The 19,037-nt window shown below is 43.2% G+C and overlaps 1 protein-coding gene across 5 annotated transcripts in view; it reads left to right on the top strand.

Moving 5' to 3' along the window:
* Nucleotides 1-19,037, top strand: part of dop1a (DOP1 leucine zipper like protein A) — a 224,271-nt gene that overhangs the window by 179,654 nt on the left and 25,580 nt on the right. The window contains exons 24-30 of one of the 5 annotated variants that reach the window (XR_010963688.1): nucleotides 2,568-2,623; nucleotides 3,830-3,934; nucleotides 6,481-6,547; nucleotides 6,692-6,836; nucleotides 7,581-7,663; nucleotides 10,370-10,566; nucleotides 10,927-11,012. Coding sequence is in view for 4 of the 5 variants with exons in the window: in XM_067989165.1 (XP_067845266.1) it covers nucleotides 2,568-2,623; nucleotides 3,830-3,934; nucleotides 6,481-6,547; nucleotides 6,692-6,836; nucleotides 7,581-7,663; nucleotides 10,927-11,083; nucleotides 11,223-11,302 (693 nt within the window). In the remaining variant the exon portion in view is untranslated. The other 4 variants (XM_067989165.1, XM_067989164.1, XM_067989163.1 and 1 more) reach the window with 4 other exon arrangements.

The raw sequence follows: 19,037 nt of genomic DNA, 5'->3' as shown, positions 1-19,037 counted from the left end.
TAAAGTAATTAATATCAGTAGAGAAAAAGTACTTGAGAGATTAAAGGGGCTAAAAGCCGACAAATCCCCTGGACCTGATGGCCTAACTCCTAGGGTTTTAAAAGAGGTGGCTGCAGAGATGGTGGATGCATTGGTTTTGATTGCCTTGAAGCGCCTTGGGATGTCTTACTACGTTAAAGGCACTATATAAATGCAAGTTGTTGTTGTTGTTCCAGAATTCTCTAGATTCTAGAATGGTCCCCGTAGATTGGAAGGTAGCAAATGTAACCCCGCTATTCAAGAAAGGAGGGAGAGAGAAAACAGGGAACTATACGCCAGTTAGTCTTTGGGAAAATGCTAGAATCTATTATTAAGGACATAGTAACAGGGCGCTTAGAAAATCATAATATCATTAGGCAGAGTCAACACGGTTTTATGAAAGGGAAATCATGTTTGACAGATCTATTAGTTTTTTGAGGGTAGATAAGGGGAAACCAGTGGATGTAGTATATTTGCATTTTCAAAAAGCATTTGACAGGGTGCCACATGAGGTTGTTACACAAGATTAGGGCTCATGGGATTGGGGGTAATATATTAGCATGGATTGAGGATTGGTTAACAGACAGAAAACAGAGAGTAGGAATAAACGGGTCATTTTCAGGTAGGCAGGCTGTAACTAGTGGGGTGCCAAAAGGATTAGTGCTTGGGCCTCAGCTGTTTACAATATATATCAATGACTTAGATGAGGGGACCGAGTGTAATGTATCCAAGTTTGCTGACAATACAAAGCTAGGTGGGAGCGTAAGCTGTGAGGAGGACGCAAAGAGGCTGCAAGAGGATATAGACAGGTTAAGTGAGTGGGTAAGAAGGTGGCAGATGGAGTATAATGTGGGGAAATGTGAAATTATCCACTTTGGTAGGAAGAATAGAAAAGTAGAATATTTTTTAAAAGGTGAGAGACTAAGAAATGTTGGTATTGAGAGGGATTTGGGTGTCCTTGTACACGAATCACAGAAAGTTAACATGCAGGTACAGCAAGCAATTAGGAAGGCAAATGGTATGTTAGCCTTTATTCCAAGGGAGCTGGAGTATAAGAGTAAAGAGGTCTTGCTGCAATTATATAGGGCTCTAGTAAGACCACACCTGGAGTCCTGTGTACAGTTTTGGTCTCCTTACCTAAGGAAGGATATACTTGCCTTAGAGGGGATGCAATGAAGGTTCACTATATTGATTCCTGTGATGGGAGGGTTGTCTTATGAGGAGAGATTGAGTAGAATGGGCCTATATTCTCTGGAGTTTAGAAGAATGAGAGGTGATCTCATTGAAACATGTAAAATTCTTCAAGGGCTTTACAAGGCAGATGCTAAGAGGCTATTTTCCCTGGCTGGAGAGTCTAGAACTAAGGGTCATAGTCTCAAGATAAGGGGGTGGCTATTTATGACTGAGATGAGAAAAGTTTCTTCATTCAGAGGGTTTTGAATCTTTGGAATTCTCTACTCCAGAGGGCTGTAGATGCTCAGTCGTTGAGCATATTCAAGTCTGAGAGCAATAGGTTTTTGGGCACTAAGAGGATCAGGGGATATGGGGATCCGGCGGGAAAGTGGAGTTGAGGTAGAAGATCAGCCATGATCTTATTGAATAGCAGTGCAGGTTCGAAGGGCCGCATGGCCTACTCCTGTTCCTTGTTCTTATGTAGTTATAGCCTTCCAGACTTTGACAGATCTCATTTAAGGTCTACATGACTGAACTATTTTGATCATTGCATTATTTTTGTTGTGTCAATTGTTAGCATCAGTATTTCATTCCGGTTTTAGAAGTCCATACTTCAGCACTGAGAATCAGCGAGCAACCTGTTCAACACAGCACAACACCGGTGTGAGCTTCACATCGAGATGTGTGGAGAAAAAAAGCACTCTGCTCACCCCCCGCCCCATATCTTTTACCAATGTGAAAAGTAACTCCCCTGGCGGTTCAGTTGAGTTCATCCAGTAGGTAGCTGAGGCGTACAGGCAAGGGCGTTCCCAGGTTCAAACCCCGGTCAGTGCCACGTTATCTGCTTTTAGCCAGGGCAGCACTGGCGTCCTCAGGAGAGGTAAAAAAAATGCAGAGGTCTCCCGATCCTGATTGTTGTCCAGAAAATCCTGCTGAAAGTGCATGTGTTTGGACATTGTGTAAAGATGGGATTGGGCTTAGATTCTCTCGCTGTCCCTTCCAAGGTAAAATAGCCCATTTACTGCCACTGTCCTTGCCCACTTGGGTGTGGTGCTGAATGTCACACAGTGCCCGTGGAGCCCTAGTCCGCGTCTTCAGGAGGGGAAAGAAAAAAAATTGGTGCTGGGGTAATCAGATCGGGCTTTTAATTGCTCAGTAAATCTTTCGATTGGTTGTTTTTAAACCTTGGTTGCTTGTTTTCAACTTGCTGTAGTGGAGTAGTCCTGTGTACAGTTGAGCATCAGAGGGCACTGCAGACATGGTAAAGACATGTAGCAATCAAAATATGGTGATAGCCAAAGATTCTTTTTAAAAGTGATGCAAGAAAATTCTATTTATAATTAGACAATCTGTCTTATAACGATTTTATGTTCCAGAAGCAGCTTTCACTGGAAGTTTGTATGCTGCAGTTTTTCTATGCGTATGTACAAAGGTAATGTGCTTTACTTGTACTATATATAACTTACTAGCTAGGCAATCTCCCTTCACACTTGGTTACACATAGATTGGTTTACCTGATACAGGAGGAGATCAGTTTAATCTGATCTGATTAAATCCATGTGAAGATAAAGTGGTTTAAGAGAGTTTTAATGCATCAGCAATTTGTGTTAGATTTTCATCAGCAAAATAAAGTCGATGTATCTGGATTTTGCTGTGCGTAAAAGAACGCACGTTTACAAAATTGGCACTGGTTGTGATGAAGGCAACTGAACCCACAGAAAATATAAAGAATGTTTAATATTGCGGCTTTTTTTTTACAGCAGAGTTACTACAATGAATGGAGCTTTCCTTCTGCCACTATTTGGATCTGATGGGTTCTGTTGCTGTAATTACTCTTGCTGTGCCTCAGCAGCAGTTACAGTCAGAGCACAAACTAGTCATACAACAAAATGTTGACCAACAGGGGGAGGAGGGGGGAATTGGCAGCTACAGTGAAGATAAAACATTGATGGCCACCAGCTCACGTGCCTCCTGTTGCTGTGTTTTCCTTTCATCTTTCTTGAGTCTTTCGGTTTGGGTACTTGTGTCACTGAACTAAAGTGTTTTTTTTAAATATGGCATTCATGAGGTTTTAAAACTTTTCTTAGCCAGTTTTTCCAGACCCATTTTACAGTCATCCAACGATGCATTGACCGAAACTGTACTAAAGAAAAGTGCTTTGAGGATCCAGTCAGTGTCTGGAGATCCCCATATAGAGAATAAGTGAAACCCACCGAAACAATGCTATAAATATCTGATAGTATTAGGATGGGACCAGCGATCAGCAGTGGGACATGGGTCACTACTGGTGATCCGTGCACACCTACGACTGCCATATTGCAACCATGTCGTTGTAAGGAATCGGTAATTGGTGGCCAGGTGCTTCCCCACGGGAAGGGAGAAAACCCTGTGGAAAAGTTATCCTGATGCTGCTCCTGCTGCCTGCTAAATGATGGCACAGCATAGGTGCAGGTCGTCCAACGTCTCTCTCAGCAGTGGGTGGGACCCCACTGGGAAAAAGAGAACAGTAACTTCCAAAAAGAGAGTGAAATTCTCTCATCCAGAGAAAAGTAAAACACAAAGTAGAGTTAATTTTTGATTGTAAGCTACACTGTATAAGTTAGGAGCTTTCTAACCTGATCCGACCTTCCTTTCACAGGATTTCAGTGCAGAATTTAGTAGATAGCTGGCCATCTCTTTTGACACTTCTGAAAGATTCTGTTCAACTGTATCTACCCCCACCTGGGCAATTCCTCATCCTTGGGTAAGCAGGACTGCTGAATTTGTTCAGGGAGCACTGGGGGAGGGGGGGAGCAGGAATTGCATTTTTAAGTCTGAGCAATCAAACGTGGACTTTAAAGTACATTGGGTTTAGTAGAGTGCAATGGCCACAGGCTCCTGACACATAGTTATTTTTGGGGTTGCTTGCTGCATAGGACCTATGCATCCAGAGCTGACAGATTAGCATTCCTTCTGTAGCTTAATCTTTCATGGCAGCCTCTTAAATATGCACAGTGGGTTTGGGGGGGTTGGGGAGAGACATGATGGAAGAGTGAAATCAAACCATCTAGAGGCATCCAGTATTCAAACACTGTGTGAACTGAGGAAATATAAACCAGTTAGTCTCGCATTAGTAATGAAGAAAATGCTTGGCCATGCTCTCAAAGCTCATCTAAAAGATGTCGGAGCCCGAAGGGCCAAATTATCATGGATTAGAAGCAATTGTGCACCTTTCAAATCCATTGGGATTTTTTGAAGAGGTAACTAATTTAGTGGGCATGGAGGGGGAGAAATTGGATAAGGGTCCATTCTGGGCTAACACCCTGCGCTCGACAGACCCTGGGCAGGCAAGACGCAAGTTTGGTCTCAAGGGAGCACTTACCTGCAACCAGTGTTTCTTTCCAGGCCTTGCATGTGGAATGAATGCAATTTGCACTTTCCACCACCAGAGGGAGCTCCATCTCTTAAAGGGAAGATGTTTCTTAGAAATCTCTTAAAGGTAGCTTGTACCTGTTATTTGCTGAAAATAACAACCTACTGTCTGCATGGAGTCTGAACAGACATCAGACATCGTGCACGTAAAACACAGATGCAGATCCCATCCCTATGTTTACACACTGAGTTATGTTAAAACATTGAATAAAGGTTGCACATTACTAAATCCCACATCCTTCAATCTGCACACCAGACCTCACCAATCTGCCGATCTGAGTTGGTACCAGGCCTGCGAGAGTGCATGCATCAAGGTTCTCTGCTGATATCCTAGAGACCTTAGTGCAAGAGGTGGACAGAAGGAGGGACATCCTATATCCGCAGTGGGGGGGTTGGGGGGCAAGAGGCCCTCCAGACATATACTCAAGAGGCAGTGGGGGACGAAGTCAATGCCAGGCGCACAGCATCATGAATATGGATGCGGTGCAGGAAGAAGTTCAATGCTTTGACATGAGTGGGCAAGGTGAGTGAGGTCAACTATCAAGTGGCGTCTCCTACCAACTGCACCATGCACTACACCCCCCCATCCCCCATATATCAATCAACTCTTCCAATCAGATGCTTCCTCCCACCCTTACACATTATCACTGTTTCAAGCCACCCACCCACAACTCACAGGCCACAAACACTGGCAGCTATTCAACCAATACAGGAACATCACCCAGACACACGTCCCGCTTTCTTGCAGGAGAAGGTGGCGCATATCAAGAGGCAGCAAGTGGCAGTGGCATTTAGCCCCTCGAGCCTGTTCCACCATTCAATGAGATCATGGTGGACCTGTGACCTAACTCCATATACCCACCTTAGTCCCATATCCCTTAATACCCTTGGTTCACAGAAATCTATCAATCTCAGATTTAACATTCACAATTAAGCTATCATCAACTGCCGTCTGCAGAAGAGCACGCCAACATCTCCCACCCTTTGCGTGTAGAAGCATTTCCTAACTTCATTCCTGCACGTCCTGGCTCTAAATGTTAGGCTATGTTCCCGTGTCCTAGTATTGATGTTCTTGGAGACCTTCAAAAATGGTTACAAATGTCTCGGCAGCAAAATAATCCAGCCACTAACCTATAAATCCTGCATGATTCCTTTAAATAGCGCAGGTGGGGGTTCCTCCAGGCACTCTAAGACATGTTCAGATGGTCGGGGTTAAGACTGTGCGTTGAGTTGAGCGTTAAGACCCAAAATGGTGTCTATCACTTTAAATCAGCGTTGCACACTGATTGAAGCCATTTTCTCCCTACTTTACATGATTCCAGCGTTTCTTATCTGCGCCTGTGCAAATTCCTGTACCAAGATGGTGTCTGGCGCACATCATGCAGGAAACATGCGTGCGCGTCCAAGATGCCATCTTGGCTGTCGGAGAGGTCATGTAGCGCTGAAACAACGGACACTACTCGGCCCAATTTAGCGCCCAGAGTGTCTATTGGATATAATGTACTTTTAAGGTGTTCAATGAAGTGTATCTGAAGCCATTGGAGACTTATGTTTGTAAAGGTAAAGTAGCCAGTTGGAATGAAAATCATCGTGACTCATGGAGTTCATAACAGCAAAAATACAGTACTAGTATCTAGAGGAGAATTATAGGCAATGTGTATAACTGTTAGCAAACATTCATCCTTTATCCAACACCACCAAGGCAGATTAACTGCTTATTCACTTATTACTGCTTATGGGACCCTGGCTGCCCATTTGCCTACAAAATAATAATAACTACATTTCAAAAATAATTAATTGGCTGTGCAGCGCTTTAGTATGTGCCGAGGATGTACAAGTGTTTTTAATACTAGTTTGTTCTCGACTTGTATTTTTTAGGGTACTGAATGAGTTCATCATGAAAAATCCCAACCTGGAAAACAAAAAGGACCAAAGAGATCTGCAGGTAAGAGTAGTTTTATTTGATAAATCTAATTTGATAAATCAACGAATTGACTAATTGATAAATTAATGATAAATCAGTCTTGTTGCATCTATAATCTGCTAATGAATTGCCATTTATGGCCTGTTCATGCCTTTGGTTTTCTAGGATGTCACCCATAAGATAGTGGAGGCCATTGGGACCATTGCAGGGTCCAGCTTGGAACAGACAACCTGGTTAAGGAGGAACCTAGAAGTAAAGGCCTCTCCACAAATCTTAGTGGATGGAAGCAGCCTGGAAAGAGATGTTGAAGGTATGAATCATTCTAACAGCTATGTGGAGGCACATGCCAAAACCATCAATGGAACAATCATTTTAAAGTAGTGTTGCACTCTTGGAATGAAATGCTAATCATGATTAGCTGGGGAGGTATTAGATGCCGGGCAAAATAGCTTTTGCCAATCTTCCTAATTGATGTAAGTAGGCAATAATCTTCAGTGTCAATTGAGCCGCGACCCCACCTGCTAACATCATTCTACAACTCTGTGCAAAATGGATACAAACTTTTTCTTGTTTATCAATAAAAAATCATCTCCATGGAAAAAATTGAAAAGGAGAGTTATTCTCAACAGGAATTCATTTGGCTTGAGATACAAATATGTAATACAGCTATAATGTCCTTTAAATTAAAAAAAATACCAGAAGTGATTTTAAGCAATAAAATAAACAAATTAAATTCCTTACATTTGTACACAGTGCTTTGCAGGTACAGTGGAGTGGTATCTTAGGCTTTCAGTCGCACTAAGTGTGTGGTCAGAGGAATCGCTAAGGGATGAATAGGATGGAGTTGAAACCTGATGCGTGCCCCTGTAACATGGACTGGCAAAAGTCTGTAGTCCTCAAATGTCAATGGGAGTAATTAATCTTCATCCAAAAATTAGAGGAAACCCTGCAATGCAGATTTTAAGGGTTTTAATTAGTTTTCATGAAATTTTCAATTCAACAGGTTTTCCAGCTGTGTAGTTAATCATGTTCTGTTCTTTTCTGTCCTATCCAGATATTATGTTGACCCCAGTGATGGAGCCATCCAGTATCACACCTTCTGTGTACAGTGTGCATGCATTGACCTTACTAGCCGAGGTATGGAAACTCTGCACGTCTTGCATAAATATTTGTTCTCTTCACATCTCTCTCCCACACCCACCGCTCCTCCCCCCCCCCCCCCCCCCGACTTCCAAAGACACTGACTTGCATTGCAGTACATTGGTAGCCTTCTGGTACCTCACTCCAGTAAGATTCTTCACGTGTGAGCCAAAGTATTTTACACTGGCAGTTTAACATTTGGTATCAGCTGAGCCTGTTACTGCCCTCACCCATTTTCCAGCAAAGGTACTGAGTAACAGTTAGGATTATTCCCTTTTTCTTTCCCTGTGACCCTCCTAACGATCCAGTTATTGTGCTTCCACTGCTCTGCTTAGGTGATAGGTGGACTCAGCACGGACTGGAGATCAAACATTGGACCACCGTGGACAATATACATTAGTACCACATCAAACGTAGTGTAACTACCTATGGAGTCATTGCAGAAGCTCCTGCTTATACTTTTCTGGTTTATATTGGTGATTTCACCTATTTACTGTTTATTTTTGCATAATATCTCTACTAAAAATAACTGATAAATGAAGCCAACCTCAGTTTTACTCAATTCTTATTCTCTTTTAAATGCTTCATGTTGTGACATCAGTTAATGGTTATAAATAAGAATAGCAAATATAACGTATTAAAGGCATGCATACTGTGTGCACTTGCTGTCCACAAATCTTACTTCCTATTACAATGTTTGAGTAATTTCTATGTCTGGTATTAGTCTTGGCTCAATGGTAGCACTCTCACGTCTAAGTCAGAAGGTCATGAGTTCAAACCCTATTCCAGAGTCTTGAGCGCATAATCTAGACTGGCACTTCAGTATAGTGCTGAGGGAGTGCTGTACTGTCGGAGGTCCTGCCTTTCGGATGAGACATTAAATCGAGACCCTGCCTGCCCCCTCAGGTAAAAGATCACATGGCACTATTCAAAGACTAGTTCTCCCAGTGTTCTAGCCCATTTTTATCCCTCGTTGATCAGCATCAAAAAAGATTATCTGGTCATTATCTCATTGCTGTTGTGGGACCTTGTGTGCAAATTGGCTGCCACGTTTTCCTACATTACAACAGTGACTACTCCATAAATATACTTCAGTGGTTGCAAAATGCTTTGGGATGTCCTTGGGTTGTGAAATACACTATATAAATAGAAGTTCTTTATCTATTTATAATAGAAACTAAACCCTATACCAACAATTAAACATTTCCCATCATACTTTGTTGATAAACCAGTTGAATCACTCAAAATTTTGTATTTCATTTCCTCCGTAACTGAAATTTCCAATATCCAAAATAAGGTTTTTAAACTTTTTTTTAAAATTACATATTTCACAATAACATGATTACATTTATCCATTGAATTATTTTTTGTGCATTTCAGTACCTTTATTTGAAGTTTTTGCTTGAAGGCTGTAGCATTTCCCAAAAGCTTGGACTTGATATTTTTGTTTATAGTGGTGACTCATAGTTGAAGACAGATCCTGCAATCTGAGCATGTGCAATGTGTACAATTTGCTAGAATGCATCAATGACATTTAGCTAGCCAAATGTCAATGTGGTTGTCTTTCAAAATTCTTTGAAGAAAAGCTAGAGAACAAATTTCAAAAGCTTCATTCAGATATAGATTATTTTGTAGTTTTAAAAGAAGGTGTGTGTGTGTGTGTGTAGCAGGCAGGGACAGAGATACTTTCAAAGACCATTCACAAAACAGTGTTACCCAACCTGGGGCTTCCTCACCCAGTGCTATCAGGCTCTCATGCCCTCCCTCTCCCCAAACTGTTTATAGTCACTAGGAATCCACCAGTGAGCCAAAGCCAAACCTATATTCCATTCCAGTTATGTAAAAACCCAGTTTCCCCCTTCACAGCGATGCCAGACCAAAGGATCCCACATGCTGCCAAGCCACAACAGTCCCACCAAGGTGTTTTCAAGCCCATCACTGTCTCCAGTGCAGTTAAACCGCACCCTTCCCTCTCCCCTATACTGCTAAGTACCAGATAACTACCCACAATTGCATGTCATCTTCTTGTACATTCTCAGCTTTAAAAATTAAATGCATAATTAGAGGAATATATTATCAAGAAAAGGCTTACTCATTCATGGCTTTTGCAGAATAATGAACAAGTTGTGAAATTTGGTCCCAAAACACTGGTTAAAAATTCCAGCATACCATTTAACAAAAATGGAATTTGATTTATTGTGCAACAATGGCCCTGATGTTATACCCTATGTGGCATAAACACATCTATTGTTATAAAAGCATGCATGCATCCTCCAACTCACTGAGCAATACCTTCTGAGATCTAATAGTATTTTAAAAATGGAGTGCCACTTTTGAGCGAGCTGGTCTGTGGGATATGAGACACAGAAGGCTTTCTTGAACTTTTCAATAAGTGTTGCTTTGTAAAATATGTATAAAGTCAAAAGTCACCAGAATATCAATAAATTTTCAGATCCTCCCAGTCTAGATAGATTCTAGTCAATTCAGTTTCCAGGAGCATGATTTCTACTTGAACCCGGGAAGAGACCCACCAGGTGGGTAGATTTACGCGTGGGAAACCTGGAAGTGAAGTGAGCTCGTCGGAGTCTGCAGTCGCAACTCAATTGAACGCAATTATTTTTGCTTCCTGATATCGTGCCTCCAAGCTACGCAGCGGGCGTAATGCGCACTCACATGACACAATCTGAAATCTACTATTTAAAGGGCCAATGCAAAAATGGATTTCGGAGGGGAAAGGAGTAAGTGAAGCTGTGGATTCCAAGAGAGCAAAGGCATCACCCAGGTTCACGGAAGCACTGCTGGATGCAGTGAGAACCAGGAGGGAGGTCATTTACCCAAGCGATGGGAGGAAGAAACCTGGTTCTGCCACCAAGAAGGCGTGGCTAAAGGTGGCAGAAGAGGTGAGCAGCAGGAGCATGGTGCCCAGGTCATGGCTGCAGTGCAGGAAGCGGTTTATTGACCTAACCAGGTTAGGAAAAGTGAGTACACATTCACCCACATCCTGTGGTGTACAACGCCTCTCCCCCCACTCTGTGTTGGCATGCCTACTCCATCACATCACTCCTCACACCCACTTAAGTTTCAGCAGCAACCATCCTTCACTTCCTCACCTCATTTGTGCACCCACCGCTGCCAAGCTCCCCAATCCTTATGCAACGTGATGCATCTGTCTGATACTCAGCCTCATCCAATGCACTGCATCCATCAAGTGAATACATTACCTTCAGTCATTCACAGCTCTGTTCTTTCACCCCTTGTAGGGAGAAGAGGGCACAAAACGGGAGAGGGCAAAGACTGGAGGTGGCCCTCCACAAATAGTCCAGCTGACAGATGCAGAGGAGGAGGCCATGGAGATAAGTGGGATAGCTTCATCCCTATCCATCAGAAATGGAGCGACTGGGAACCTGCAGATACCTGGTGACAGAACTTAAACATCTTTCACACACATGGCGATTTTATTTCATCAATGACTGAACTATGAGAAACCAGAGTGTGGTGATTGGCAAGATTGTTACTTTGCCATGACTAATTCATATCGCTTTCTGTTGTCTTCCAGGGCCTTCACGCATAGAAGAAAAATGTGTGGAGATGGATGACGTTGATTCTGGCTCTCAAATGAGTCTACACAGGCCATGATCACAGCTGTGCAGGAGATGTCTGCTGCCTTAAGCAGGATGACAAATACCTTATCCATGGCCTTACAACGCAGCACAGATGGAGGGAGTGCTGGCCCAGGAAAGGAATGATGGCGAAAGCGGACGTGGAAGTGGAAACTCCACTCAAAGCGCTCCCACGTTTCATCCGTTGCCCCCCGCCCCTCAACCAGTACCCGAAATGCTGCCTCCTTCCGATGGCTGAGTCTGCCCCTGCACAGATGCCGGTGGAGCAGTCTTTGGCAGAGCCCTCATGGGTTCCAAAATTGAGAGGTTGTAGACCGTGAGCATCTCAGCAGTCTGGGCGGGAATCTGAGCAACCTGCCACTACCTCTGCTGAAGCCACTGGGGATGCACCACGTAGAAGCGGTTTAGTTCACCAAGGGTATGCACAAGGGTGTTTGAAGAAATGTTATGTTAAGTTTCCTTTTTTTCATATATTGGCACATTAAATGTATTGATTAGCACCACTTCCACATCTTGGCCATTATTGCGTCCTGAGTGTTAAATCGCCCTTTCATTTGCTTCATGATGAATGCCAATTCATGATGGCACCCATTGGGTGGATGTGAAATGGGTGTTTACGTGGTTGAAAGACTGCTTTGTGTGGTGGTGGGGGGGGTTGTGCCAGCTGGCCTGAGTATCGCAATGCCTCTCTTTTGCCACTGTTAATAAGAGAAGCTGTGAGAGATGAGAGCATCCCGGCAGCAATGTGCACGGCCTGGTCTGGTGATGGGTGCACCATCATATTCTTCCTCGTCCTCCTCATCCTCTTCTTCAACGTTGTCGCCAACAGAGGATAATTGACAAGCGCCGTCGTCCTCCTCCATCTGTAAACCTCTCTGCTGCACTATGTTGTGCAGGACGCAGCACACTACGATTATTCTGAAGGCCATCGCTGGCAAGTACAGAAGGGTGCCTCCAGACCTATCCAGGGACCTAAAGTGTGTCTTCAACATGCCTATGGCTTGCTCAGTGACATACCTGATGGTCTTGTGGCTCTGGTTGTATCGTTCTTGTGCCTCATTGGGGTTCCTCACAGGTGTCACAAGTTTGCAGGGGGTATCCCTTGTCTCCAAGGAGCCAGCTCTTAAGTCTGTGTCCCGTTTGGAAGAGGTCTAGAATGTTTGACTGGCGCAAAATGAACGCATCATGACAGCTGCCAGACAATCTGGCGCACACCTGAATAAATTTCTTGTAGTTGCACACCAGCCGTGCATTGGTGGGGTGATAGCCCTTTTGGTTTATGAAGACTCCTGGCTCATGGGTGGCCCTCGGATTGCCACTGGATGCGCATTCTGGCTGTTGTCATCGCTAGGGACATTCACGTATTCAGACGCCATGGCAAACAACCCATCTGTCACCTGCCTTATACATTTATGTGCGGGCAATTGACGCACCCTGAAGATGTCACCGGTGGCGCCCTGGAAAGATCCAGAGGCAAAGAAATTGAGGGCAGTGATTACTTTTACTGTGACGGGCAATATGTGATCACCAGGTCGAGCAGGGAGCAGCTCTTGTTCAAGGAGGCTGCAGATGTCTGTGACCATCTGCCGACTCAGCCTGAACCTGTGTAGGCACCCCGGGTAGTGCCTCCTGTGACCTCGGCCCCTATGTTGTTCCCCTCTCTGCTGTTCTCCACTCAGCTCTTCTCTCTGCTGTTCTCCAGATGTTTGTTGTGCATCTCTCTCTTGTGCATCTCTCTCGTGTGCACCTGCAGATCCAAACACAGCACGACATGGCTGCCGTGGGTGGTCATTTTCCTCCTCCTCAGATGTTCTTTCGAATATATCCATTGTGCCCCCATCCTGATCTTGTCAGTTTGAGAGGCTTCAAAGTTTTGCTAAAGATGTCTCAACACAAAAACCTCTCAGCCAAATGTTTGCCTGAGAGAACCGAGAGACCAGCTGCAATACCTGCGCTTATATTGAGAGGGGTCAGTCACAGGTTTAAAAGCCCAAATCAACTTCGGCTGAATCTCACCTCCGTTTCACTGGCGTTAGTGGAGATGTTAAATTTGTTTATGCATAAGAATCAATTAAGATAAAAACCTACCTCAATCATCTTAATTGACGCGCTAGCTATCCTCCAGACAGAAGTAATTGGGGACGTGACTCCCGGGTTTTGGTTGCGCGCGTGCATTCAAACATACCCACATTAAACCCGGAAGAGGGCACGTTTCAGCCGGGTTGCAGTCGCGCTTCAAAAATCCAAGAGTTTTCTCTACTCACCCGCCCCCAACCCACCTGTTACTGGGGATTAAAGTTCGCTCCCTGGTTTCTTTAAAAACTGTATTAACTTCCACCCCTTTCACTGTCCATTGTCCTTTATGACATTGCAGTGTCGTATTGCGACAGGTGTGTGGTTTCCTGGAGAAAGTAACAAGCTTAGAGGGAGGTTTGGTGTGAGGAAAAATGTTATAGTGATTTAAATATTTTAATATGAAATAGTAAATAGAAAGCACGGTCATTAAAAAAAAGTTGCTGGCTTCCAGAGTGGGCAGTGCCCATGACTGATGAAGATGGCCAGGGGGAGATGGCAGTTCAAGCAGTCTTTCTCACACAGTGACCTGAGTAAGCACAGACCTTGAGCTTATACTTCATGATATTTATTTACCATGGGAATGCAAAATAATAGAGAAAAAAATACAAGCTCCTTCAATGGATATTCAGAGGTTTTCAATATTTAGGAAGGACAGGCAAAAAGGGAAAGGAGGTGGGGTACCGTTGTTGGAAAAGGAGGAAATCAATGCAATCGTGAGGAAGGATATTGACTTGGAAAATCACGATGTGGAATCTGTATGGGTGGAACTAAGAAACACCAAGGGGCAGAAAACGTTGGTGGGGGTTGTCTATAGGCCCCCAAACAGTAGTGGAGATATAGGGGAGGGTATTAAACAGGAAATTAGAGACGCATGCAAGAAGGGTACAACTATAATCATGGGTGACTTTAATTTACATATAGATTGGTCAAACCAAATTGGCAATAATACTGTGGGGGAGGAATTCCTGGAGTGTGTATGTGATGGTTTTCTAGACCAATACATTGAGGAACCAACGAGAGAACAGGCGATCCTAGACTGGGTATTGTGCAATGAGAAAGGATTAATTAACAATCTTGTTGTGCGGAGTCCCTTAGGGAAGAGCAACCATTACGTGATAGAATTCCTCATTAAGATGGAGAGTGAAGTAGTTGAATCCGAAACTAGGGTCCTGAATCTAAATAAAGGAAATTACAAAAGTATGAGGTGCGAGTTGGCTATGATAGATTGGGGAACTTTACTAAAAGGGATGACGGTGGATAGGTAATGGCTAATATTTAAAGAACGTGTGCAGGAATTACAACAATTATTCATTTCTGTCTGGCACAAAAATAAAACAGGAAAGGTGGCTCAACCGTGGCTTACAAAAGAAATTAGGGAAAGTATTAGATCCAAAGAGGAGACATATAAAATTGCCAGAAAAGCGGCAAGCCTGAGGATTGGGAGCAGTTCAGAATTCAGCAAAGGAGGACAAAGAGATTGATTAAGAGGGGAAGAATGGAGTATGAGAGTAAACTAGCAGGGAACATAAAAACTAACTGCAAAAGCTTCTATAAATATGTCAAGAGAAACAGATTAGTGAAGACAAATGGAGATCCCCTACAGTCAGAAATGGGGGAAATTATAATGGGGAGCAAAGAAATGGCAGAACAATTAAACACATACTTTGGTTCTATCTTCACAAAGGAGGACACAAATAACCTGCCAGAAATGTTAGGGAACCAAGGGTCTAGTTAGAGGGAGGAACTGAAGGAAACCAGTATTAGTAAAAAAAATAGTGCTAGGGAAATTAATGGGGCTAAAGGCTGACAAATCCCCAGGGCCTGATAATCTACATCCCAGAGTACTAAAGGAAGTGGCCCTGGAAATAGTGGATGCATTGGTGATCAACTTCCAAAATTCTATAGACTCTGGAACAGTTCCTACAGATTGGAGGGTGGCAAATGTAACCCCACTATTTAAAAAAGAGGGAGAGAAAAAACAGGGAATTACAGACCAGTTAGCCTAACATCAGTAGTGGGGAAAATGCTTAGGTCTATTATAAAAGATGTGATAACAGAACACTTGGAAGGCATTAAGGGGATTGGACCAAGTCAGCATGGGTTTATGAAAGGGAAATCATGCTTAACAAATCTACTGGAGTTTTTTGAGGATGTAACTAGTAGAATAGACAGGGGAGAACCAGTGGATGTGGTGTATTTGGATTTTCAGAAGGCTTTTGATAAGGTCCCACACAAGAGGTTAGTGTACAAAATTAAAGCACATGGGATTGGGGGGAATATACTGGCATGGATTGAGAATTGGTTGACAGACAGGAAACAGAGAGTAGGAATAAACGTTTCTTTTTCTGGGTGGCAGGCAGTGACTAGTGGGGTACCGCAGGGATCAGTGCTTGGGCCCCAGCTATTCACAATATATATCAATGATTTGGATGAGGGAACTAAATGTAACATTTTCAAGTTTGCAGACAACACAAAGCTGGGGTGGAATGTGAACTGTGAGGAGGATGCAAAGAGGCTCCAAAGTGATTTAGACAAGTTGAGTGAGTGGGCAAGAACATGGCAGATGCAGTATAACGTAGATAAATGTGAGATTATCCACTTTGGTTGTAAAAACAGAAAGGCAGATTATTTTCTGAATGGTGATAGATTGGGAAAAGGGGAGGTGCAACAAGACCTGGGTGTCCTTGTACACTAGTCGCTGAAAGCGAGCATTCAGATGCAGCAAGTAGTTAGGAAGGCGAATGGTATGTTGGCCTTCATTGCAAGAGGATTTGAGTACAGGAGCAGGGATGTCTTACTGCAGTTATACAGGGCCTTGGTGAGACCACATCTGGAGTATTGTGTGCAGTTTTGATCTCCTTATCTGAGGAAGGATGTCCTTACCAGACTGATTCCTGGGATGGCAGGACTGACGAATGAGGAGAAATTGGGTCAACTCGGCCTATATTCACTCGAGTTTGGAAGAATGAGAGGTGATCTCATCGAAACATATAAAATTCTAACAGGACTAGACAGACTTGATGCAGGGAGGATGTTCCCGATGGCTGGGGAGTCCAGAACCAGGGGTCACAGGTATGCCATTTATAACTGAGATGAGGAAAAATTTCTTCACTCAGAGAGTGGTGAACCTGTGGAATTCTCTACCACAGAAGGCAGAGGAGGCCAAGTCATTAGATGTATTCAAGAAAGAGACAGATATATTTCTTAATGCTAAAGTGATCAAGGGATATGGGGAAAAAGCGGGAACAGGGTACTGAGTTAGACGATCAGCCATGATCATTTTGAATGGCGGAGCAGGCCTGAAGGGCCGAATGGCCTACTCTTGTTCCTATTTTCTATGTTTCTATGATCAGTTAGTAGCAATTCCCCGGCATGACTGGTATGGCAAAGATCCAGGACTGAGATCAGGAAAACTAATATTTGTGGATATGTGTCCACATTTTCCAAAAGAAACCTTTGTAGCAACACTCAACAATAAATTTATGTAAAAGAGGACTGCTGCCTATTTTTCTTGGATGGATAAAGAAAGAATGAGAAAAATCAGACAAATGGACAATGAAAAAGCATGCGAGAGAGAAAGAGAATGACAAAGGACAACAAAATGAGTTCAAGACAAAGACATTGGGATGACCAAAGAATTAGAGAGTGGGAGTGAACCAGCTGCAGGAAGAAATGCAAATATTTATTTTACTTTTTATCTCTGAGCAGTGCCAGTGGGAAAATTCTTGGTACATTTATGTAGTGTTGATATAGTCTCATCTGCTAGTAAACAAAATGTTATTGTTATCAATTTTTCTGTCAATTTGCTTCCCTTCTCCTGAAAATGTTGACTTCTTACTGAGATACTGTTCCATGATGCTGATCACCTTCCAGCACCTCACTCAAATCCTGTAGGACCCTTGCTAGTGAATGTCTGCAGGTTATTCAGATTTTGGGGGAAGGGGCATCACAGCTGAACTCAATCCTGTCCACAGACAGGTATTTCCAGTAGGGCGTCACTGGATAATGATGGTAGGTGGGGGCCCTCTCAAACCCAAGACACTAAGCCGAATTAGTCACAACCACATAACTAACTCAGCACAGACCAGGGAGTGAACCTAGGACTTTACTGGTCTCTATGGCTCAGCTACTATAGAATCAAAAAAGGTTACAGCACAGAAGGAGGCCATTCAGCCCATCGAGTCCATGCCAGCTCTATGCAAGAGCAGTCCAGCCAGTCCCACTCCCCTGCCCTATCCCCATAGCCCTCTAATTCTTTCCTATCCAGTTCCCTTTTGAAAGCCATGATTGAATCTGCCTCCACCACCTCCTCTGGCAGTGCATTCCAGATCCTAACCACTTGCTGTGTTTAACAAAAAAAAGTTTTTCCTCATATCTCCTCTGGTTCTTTTGCCAATCACCTTAAATCTATGTTCTCTGGTTCTTGACCCTTCTGCCAATGAGAACAGTTTCTCTCTATCTACTCTTTTTAAACCCTTCATGATTTTGAATACCTCTTTCAAATCTCCTCTCAAACTTCTCTGTTCCAAGGAGAACAATCCCAGCTTCTCCTGCCTATCCACGTAACTAAAGTCCCTCATCCCTGGAATCATTCTCTAAGGCCTTCGCATCTTTCCTAAATTGACTGTGTAAATTCACTCAGCCATCAGTGCAGCCTCAACAAAACTTCAATTTAAGGAATACTATTGGCAAACACAGAGGTGAGACTGAAATTTAGCACCTCCTCCGAAAGGAAGAGGATGGATTTTCCTGGGTTTGGAGGCTCAGCGAGTGTAGTTGCCCAGGAAGCATGGGAGTGTCTGGATTTCCTGGTTGCCCTCATTAACGTGGTGCTATTTGGCTGCTAAAAACCCAGGAAAATGCCCCCAAAATACACTTCTCTCAACACATGGTAGCTTAAATCCTCATACTCTAGTAAAATCTTGTAGAGATATAGTGCCACTTCCGAGTTTCTTGAAACTTGTTATTTTCAAAATGTTCTTAAATTTTTGTTGCAATTTTTCCCTGTTGGCACAAAAGAGATTCTTCGCTATTGGTAGACCTTAAGAGTGGCTGTTCTGTGTTCTGGGGTCAATAGTGAAAGTTTGGGTGCAAGAAGTTGGTACGCCATTCCAGTGTTCATTGTACAGTAGTGAAGTGTGCATGTTCCCTTTTCTTTCAGGTTTTGGCTCACCTTTTGGACATGGTTTTCCACAGTGATGAGAAGGAAAAAGTCATTCCATTACTTGTTAATATTATGTACTATGTGGTGCCCTATCTTCGCAATCACAGGTACTCTAAGCTCTACTTCATCCTATTTGCATGGAATGTAATTTCAATTTTATGATCTCTTACATTTAATATGAGCCATTTGTAAGATTAGTTTGCCCAGTGCTGGGCCTTTCTCATTACTGCACTTTCAGCTCCAGTGTCTCCTCCTGGTTTTCCAGTGCAATGCTCACAGTTCATGATTGTTCCCATACATTTATTATCCTTTTAACAAACAGAACACAGACTCTGTTCCACTGGACTGACTGTTATCGGTAATGTACTCATGGGATTAAATTTACAATTGATGTTTTTAAGTTTGTGAAAAATGTCTGGTACAAACTGCTTTGAATAGCAATTTTGACTTTTTATGTCAAGTCTCTCAAACCCATTTTTGTTTGGGGAGGTGGTGGATGAGGCTAAGATTT

The sequence above is a fragment of the Heptranchias perlo genome, chromosome 8 (assembly GCF_035084215.1).
Source record: "Heptranchias perlo isolate sHepPer1 chromosome 8, sHepPer1.hap1, whole genome shotgun sequence".
In the NCBI taxonomy this organism is placed as follows: Eukaryota; Metazoa; Chordata; class Chondrichthyes; order Hexanchiformes; family Hexanchidae; genus Heptranchias; species Heptranchias perlo.
Note: the sequence above shows the minus strand (reverse complement) of the source record. Positions and strands in the feature narration are given on the sequence as shown.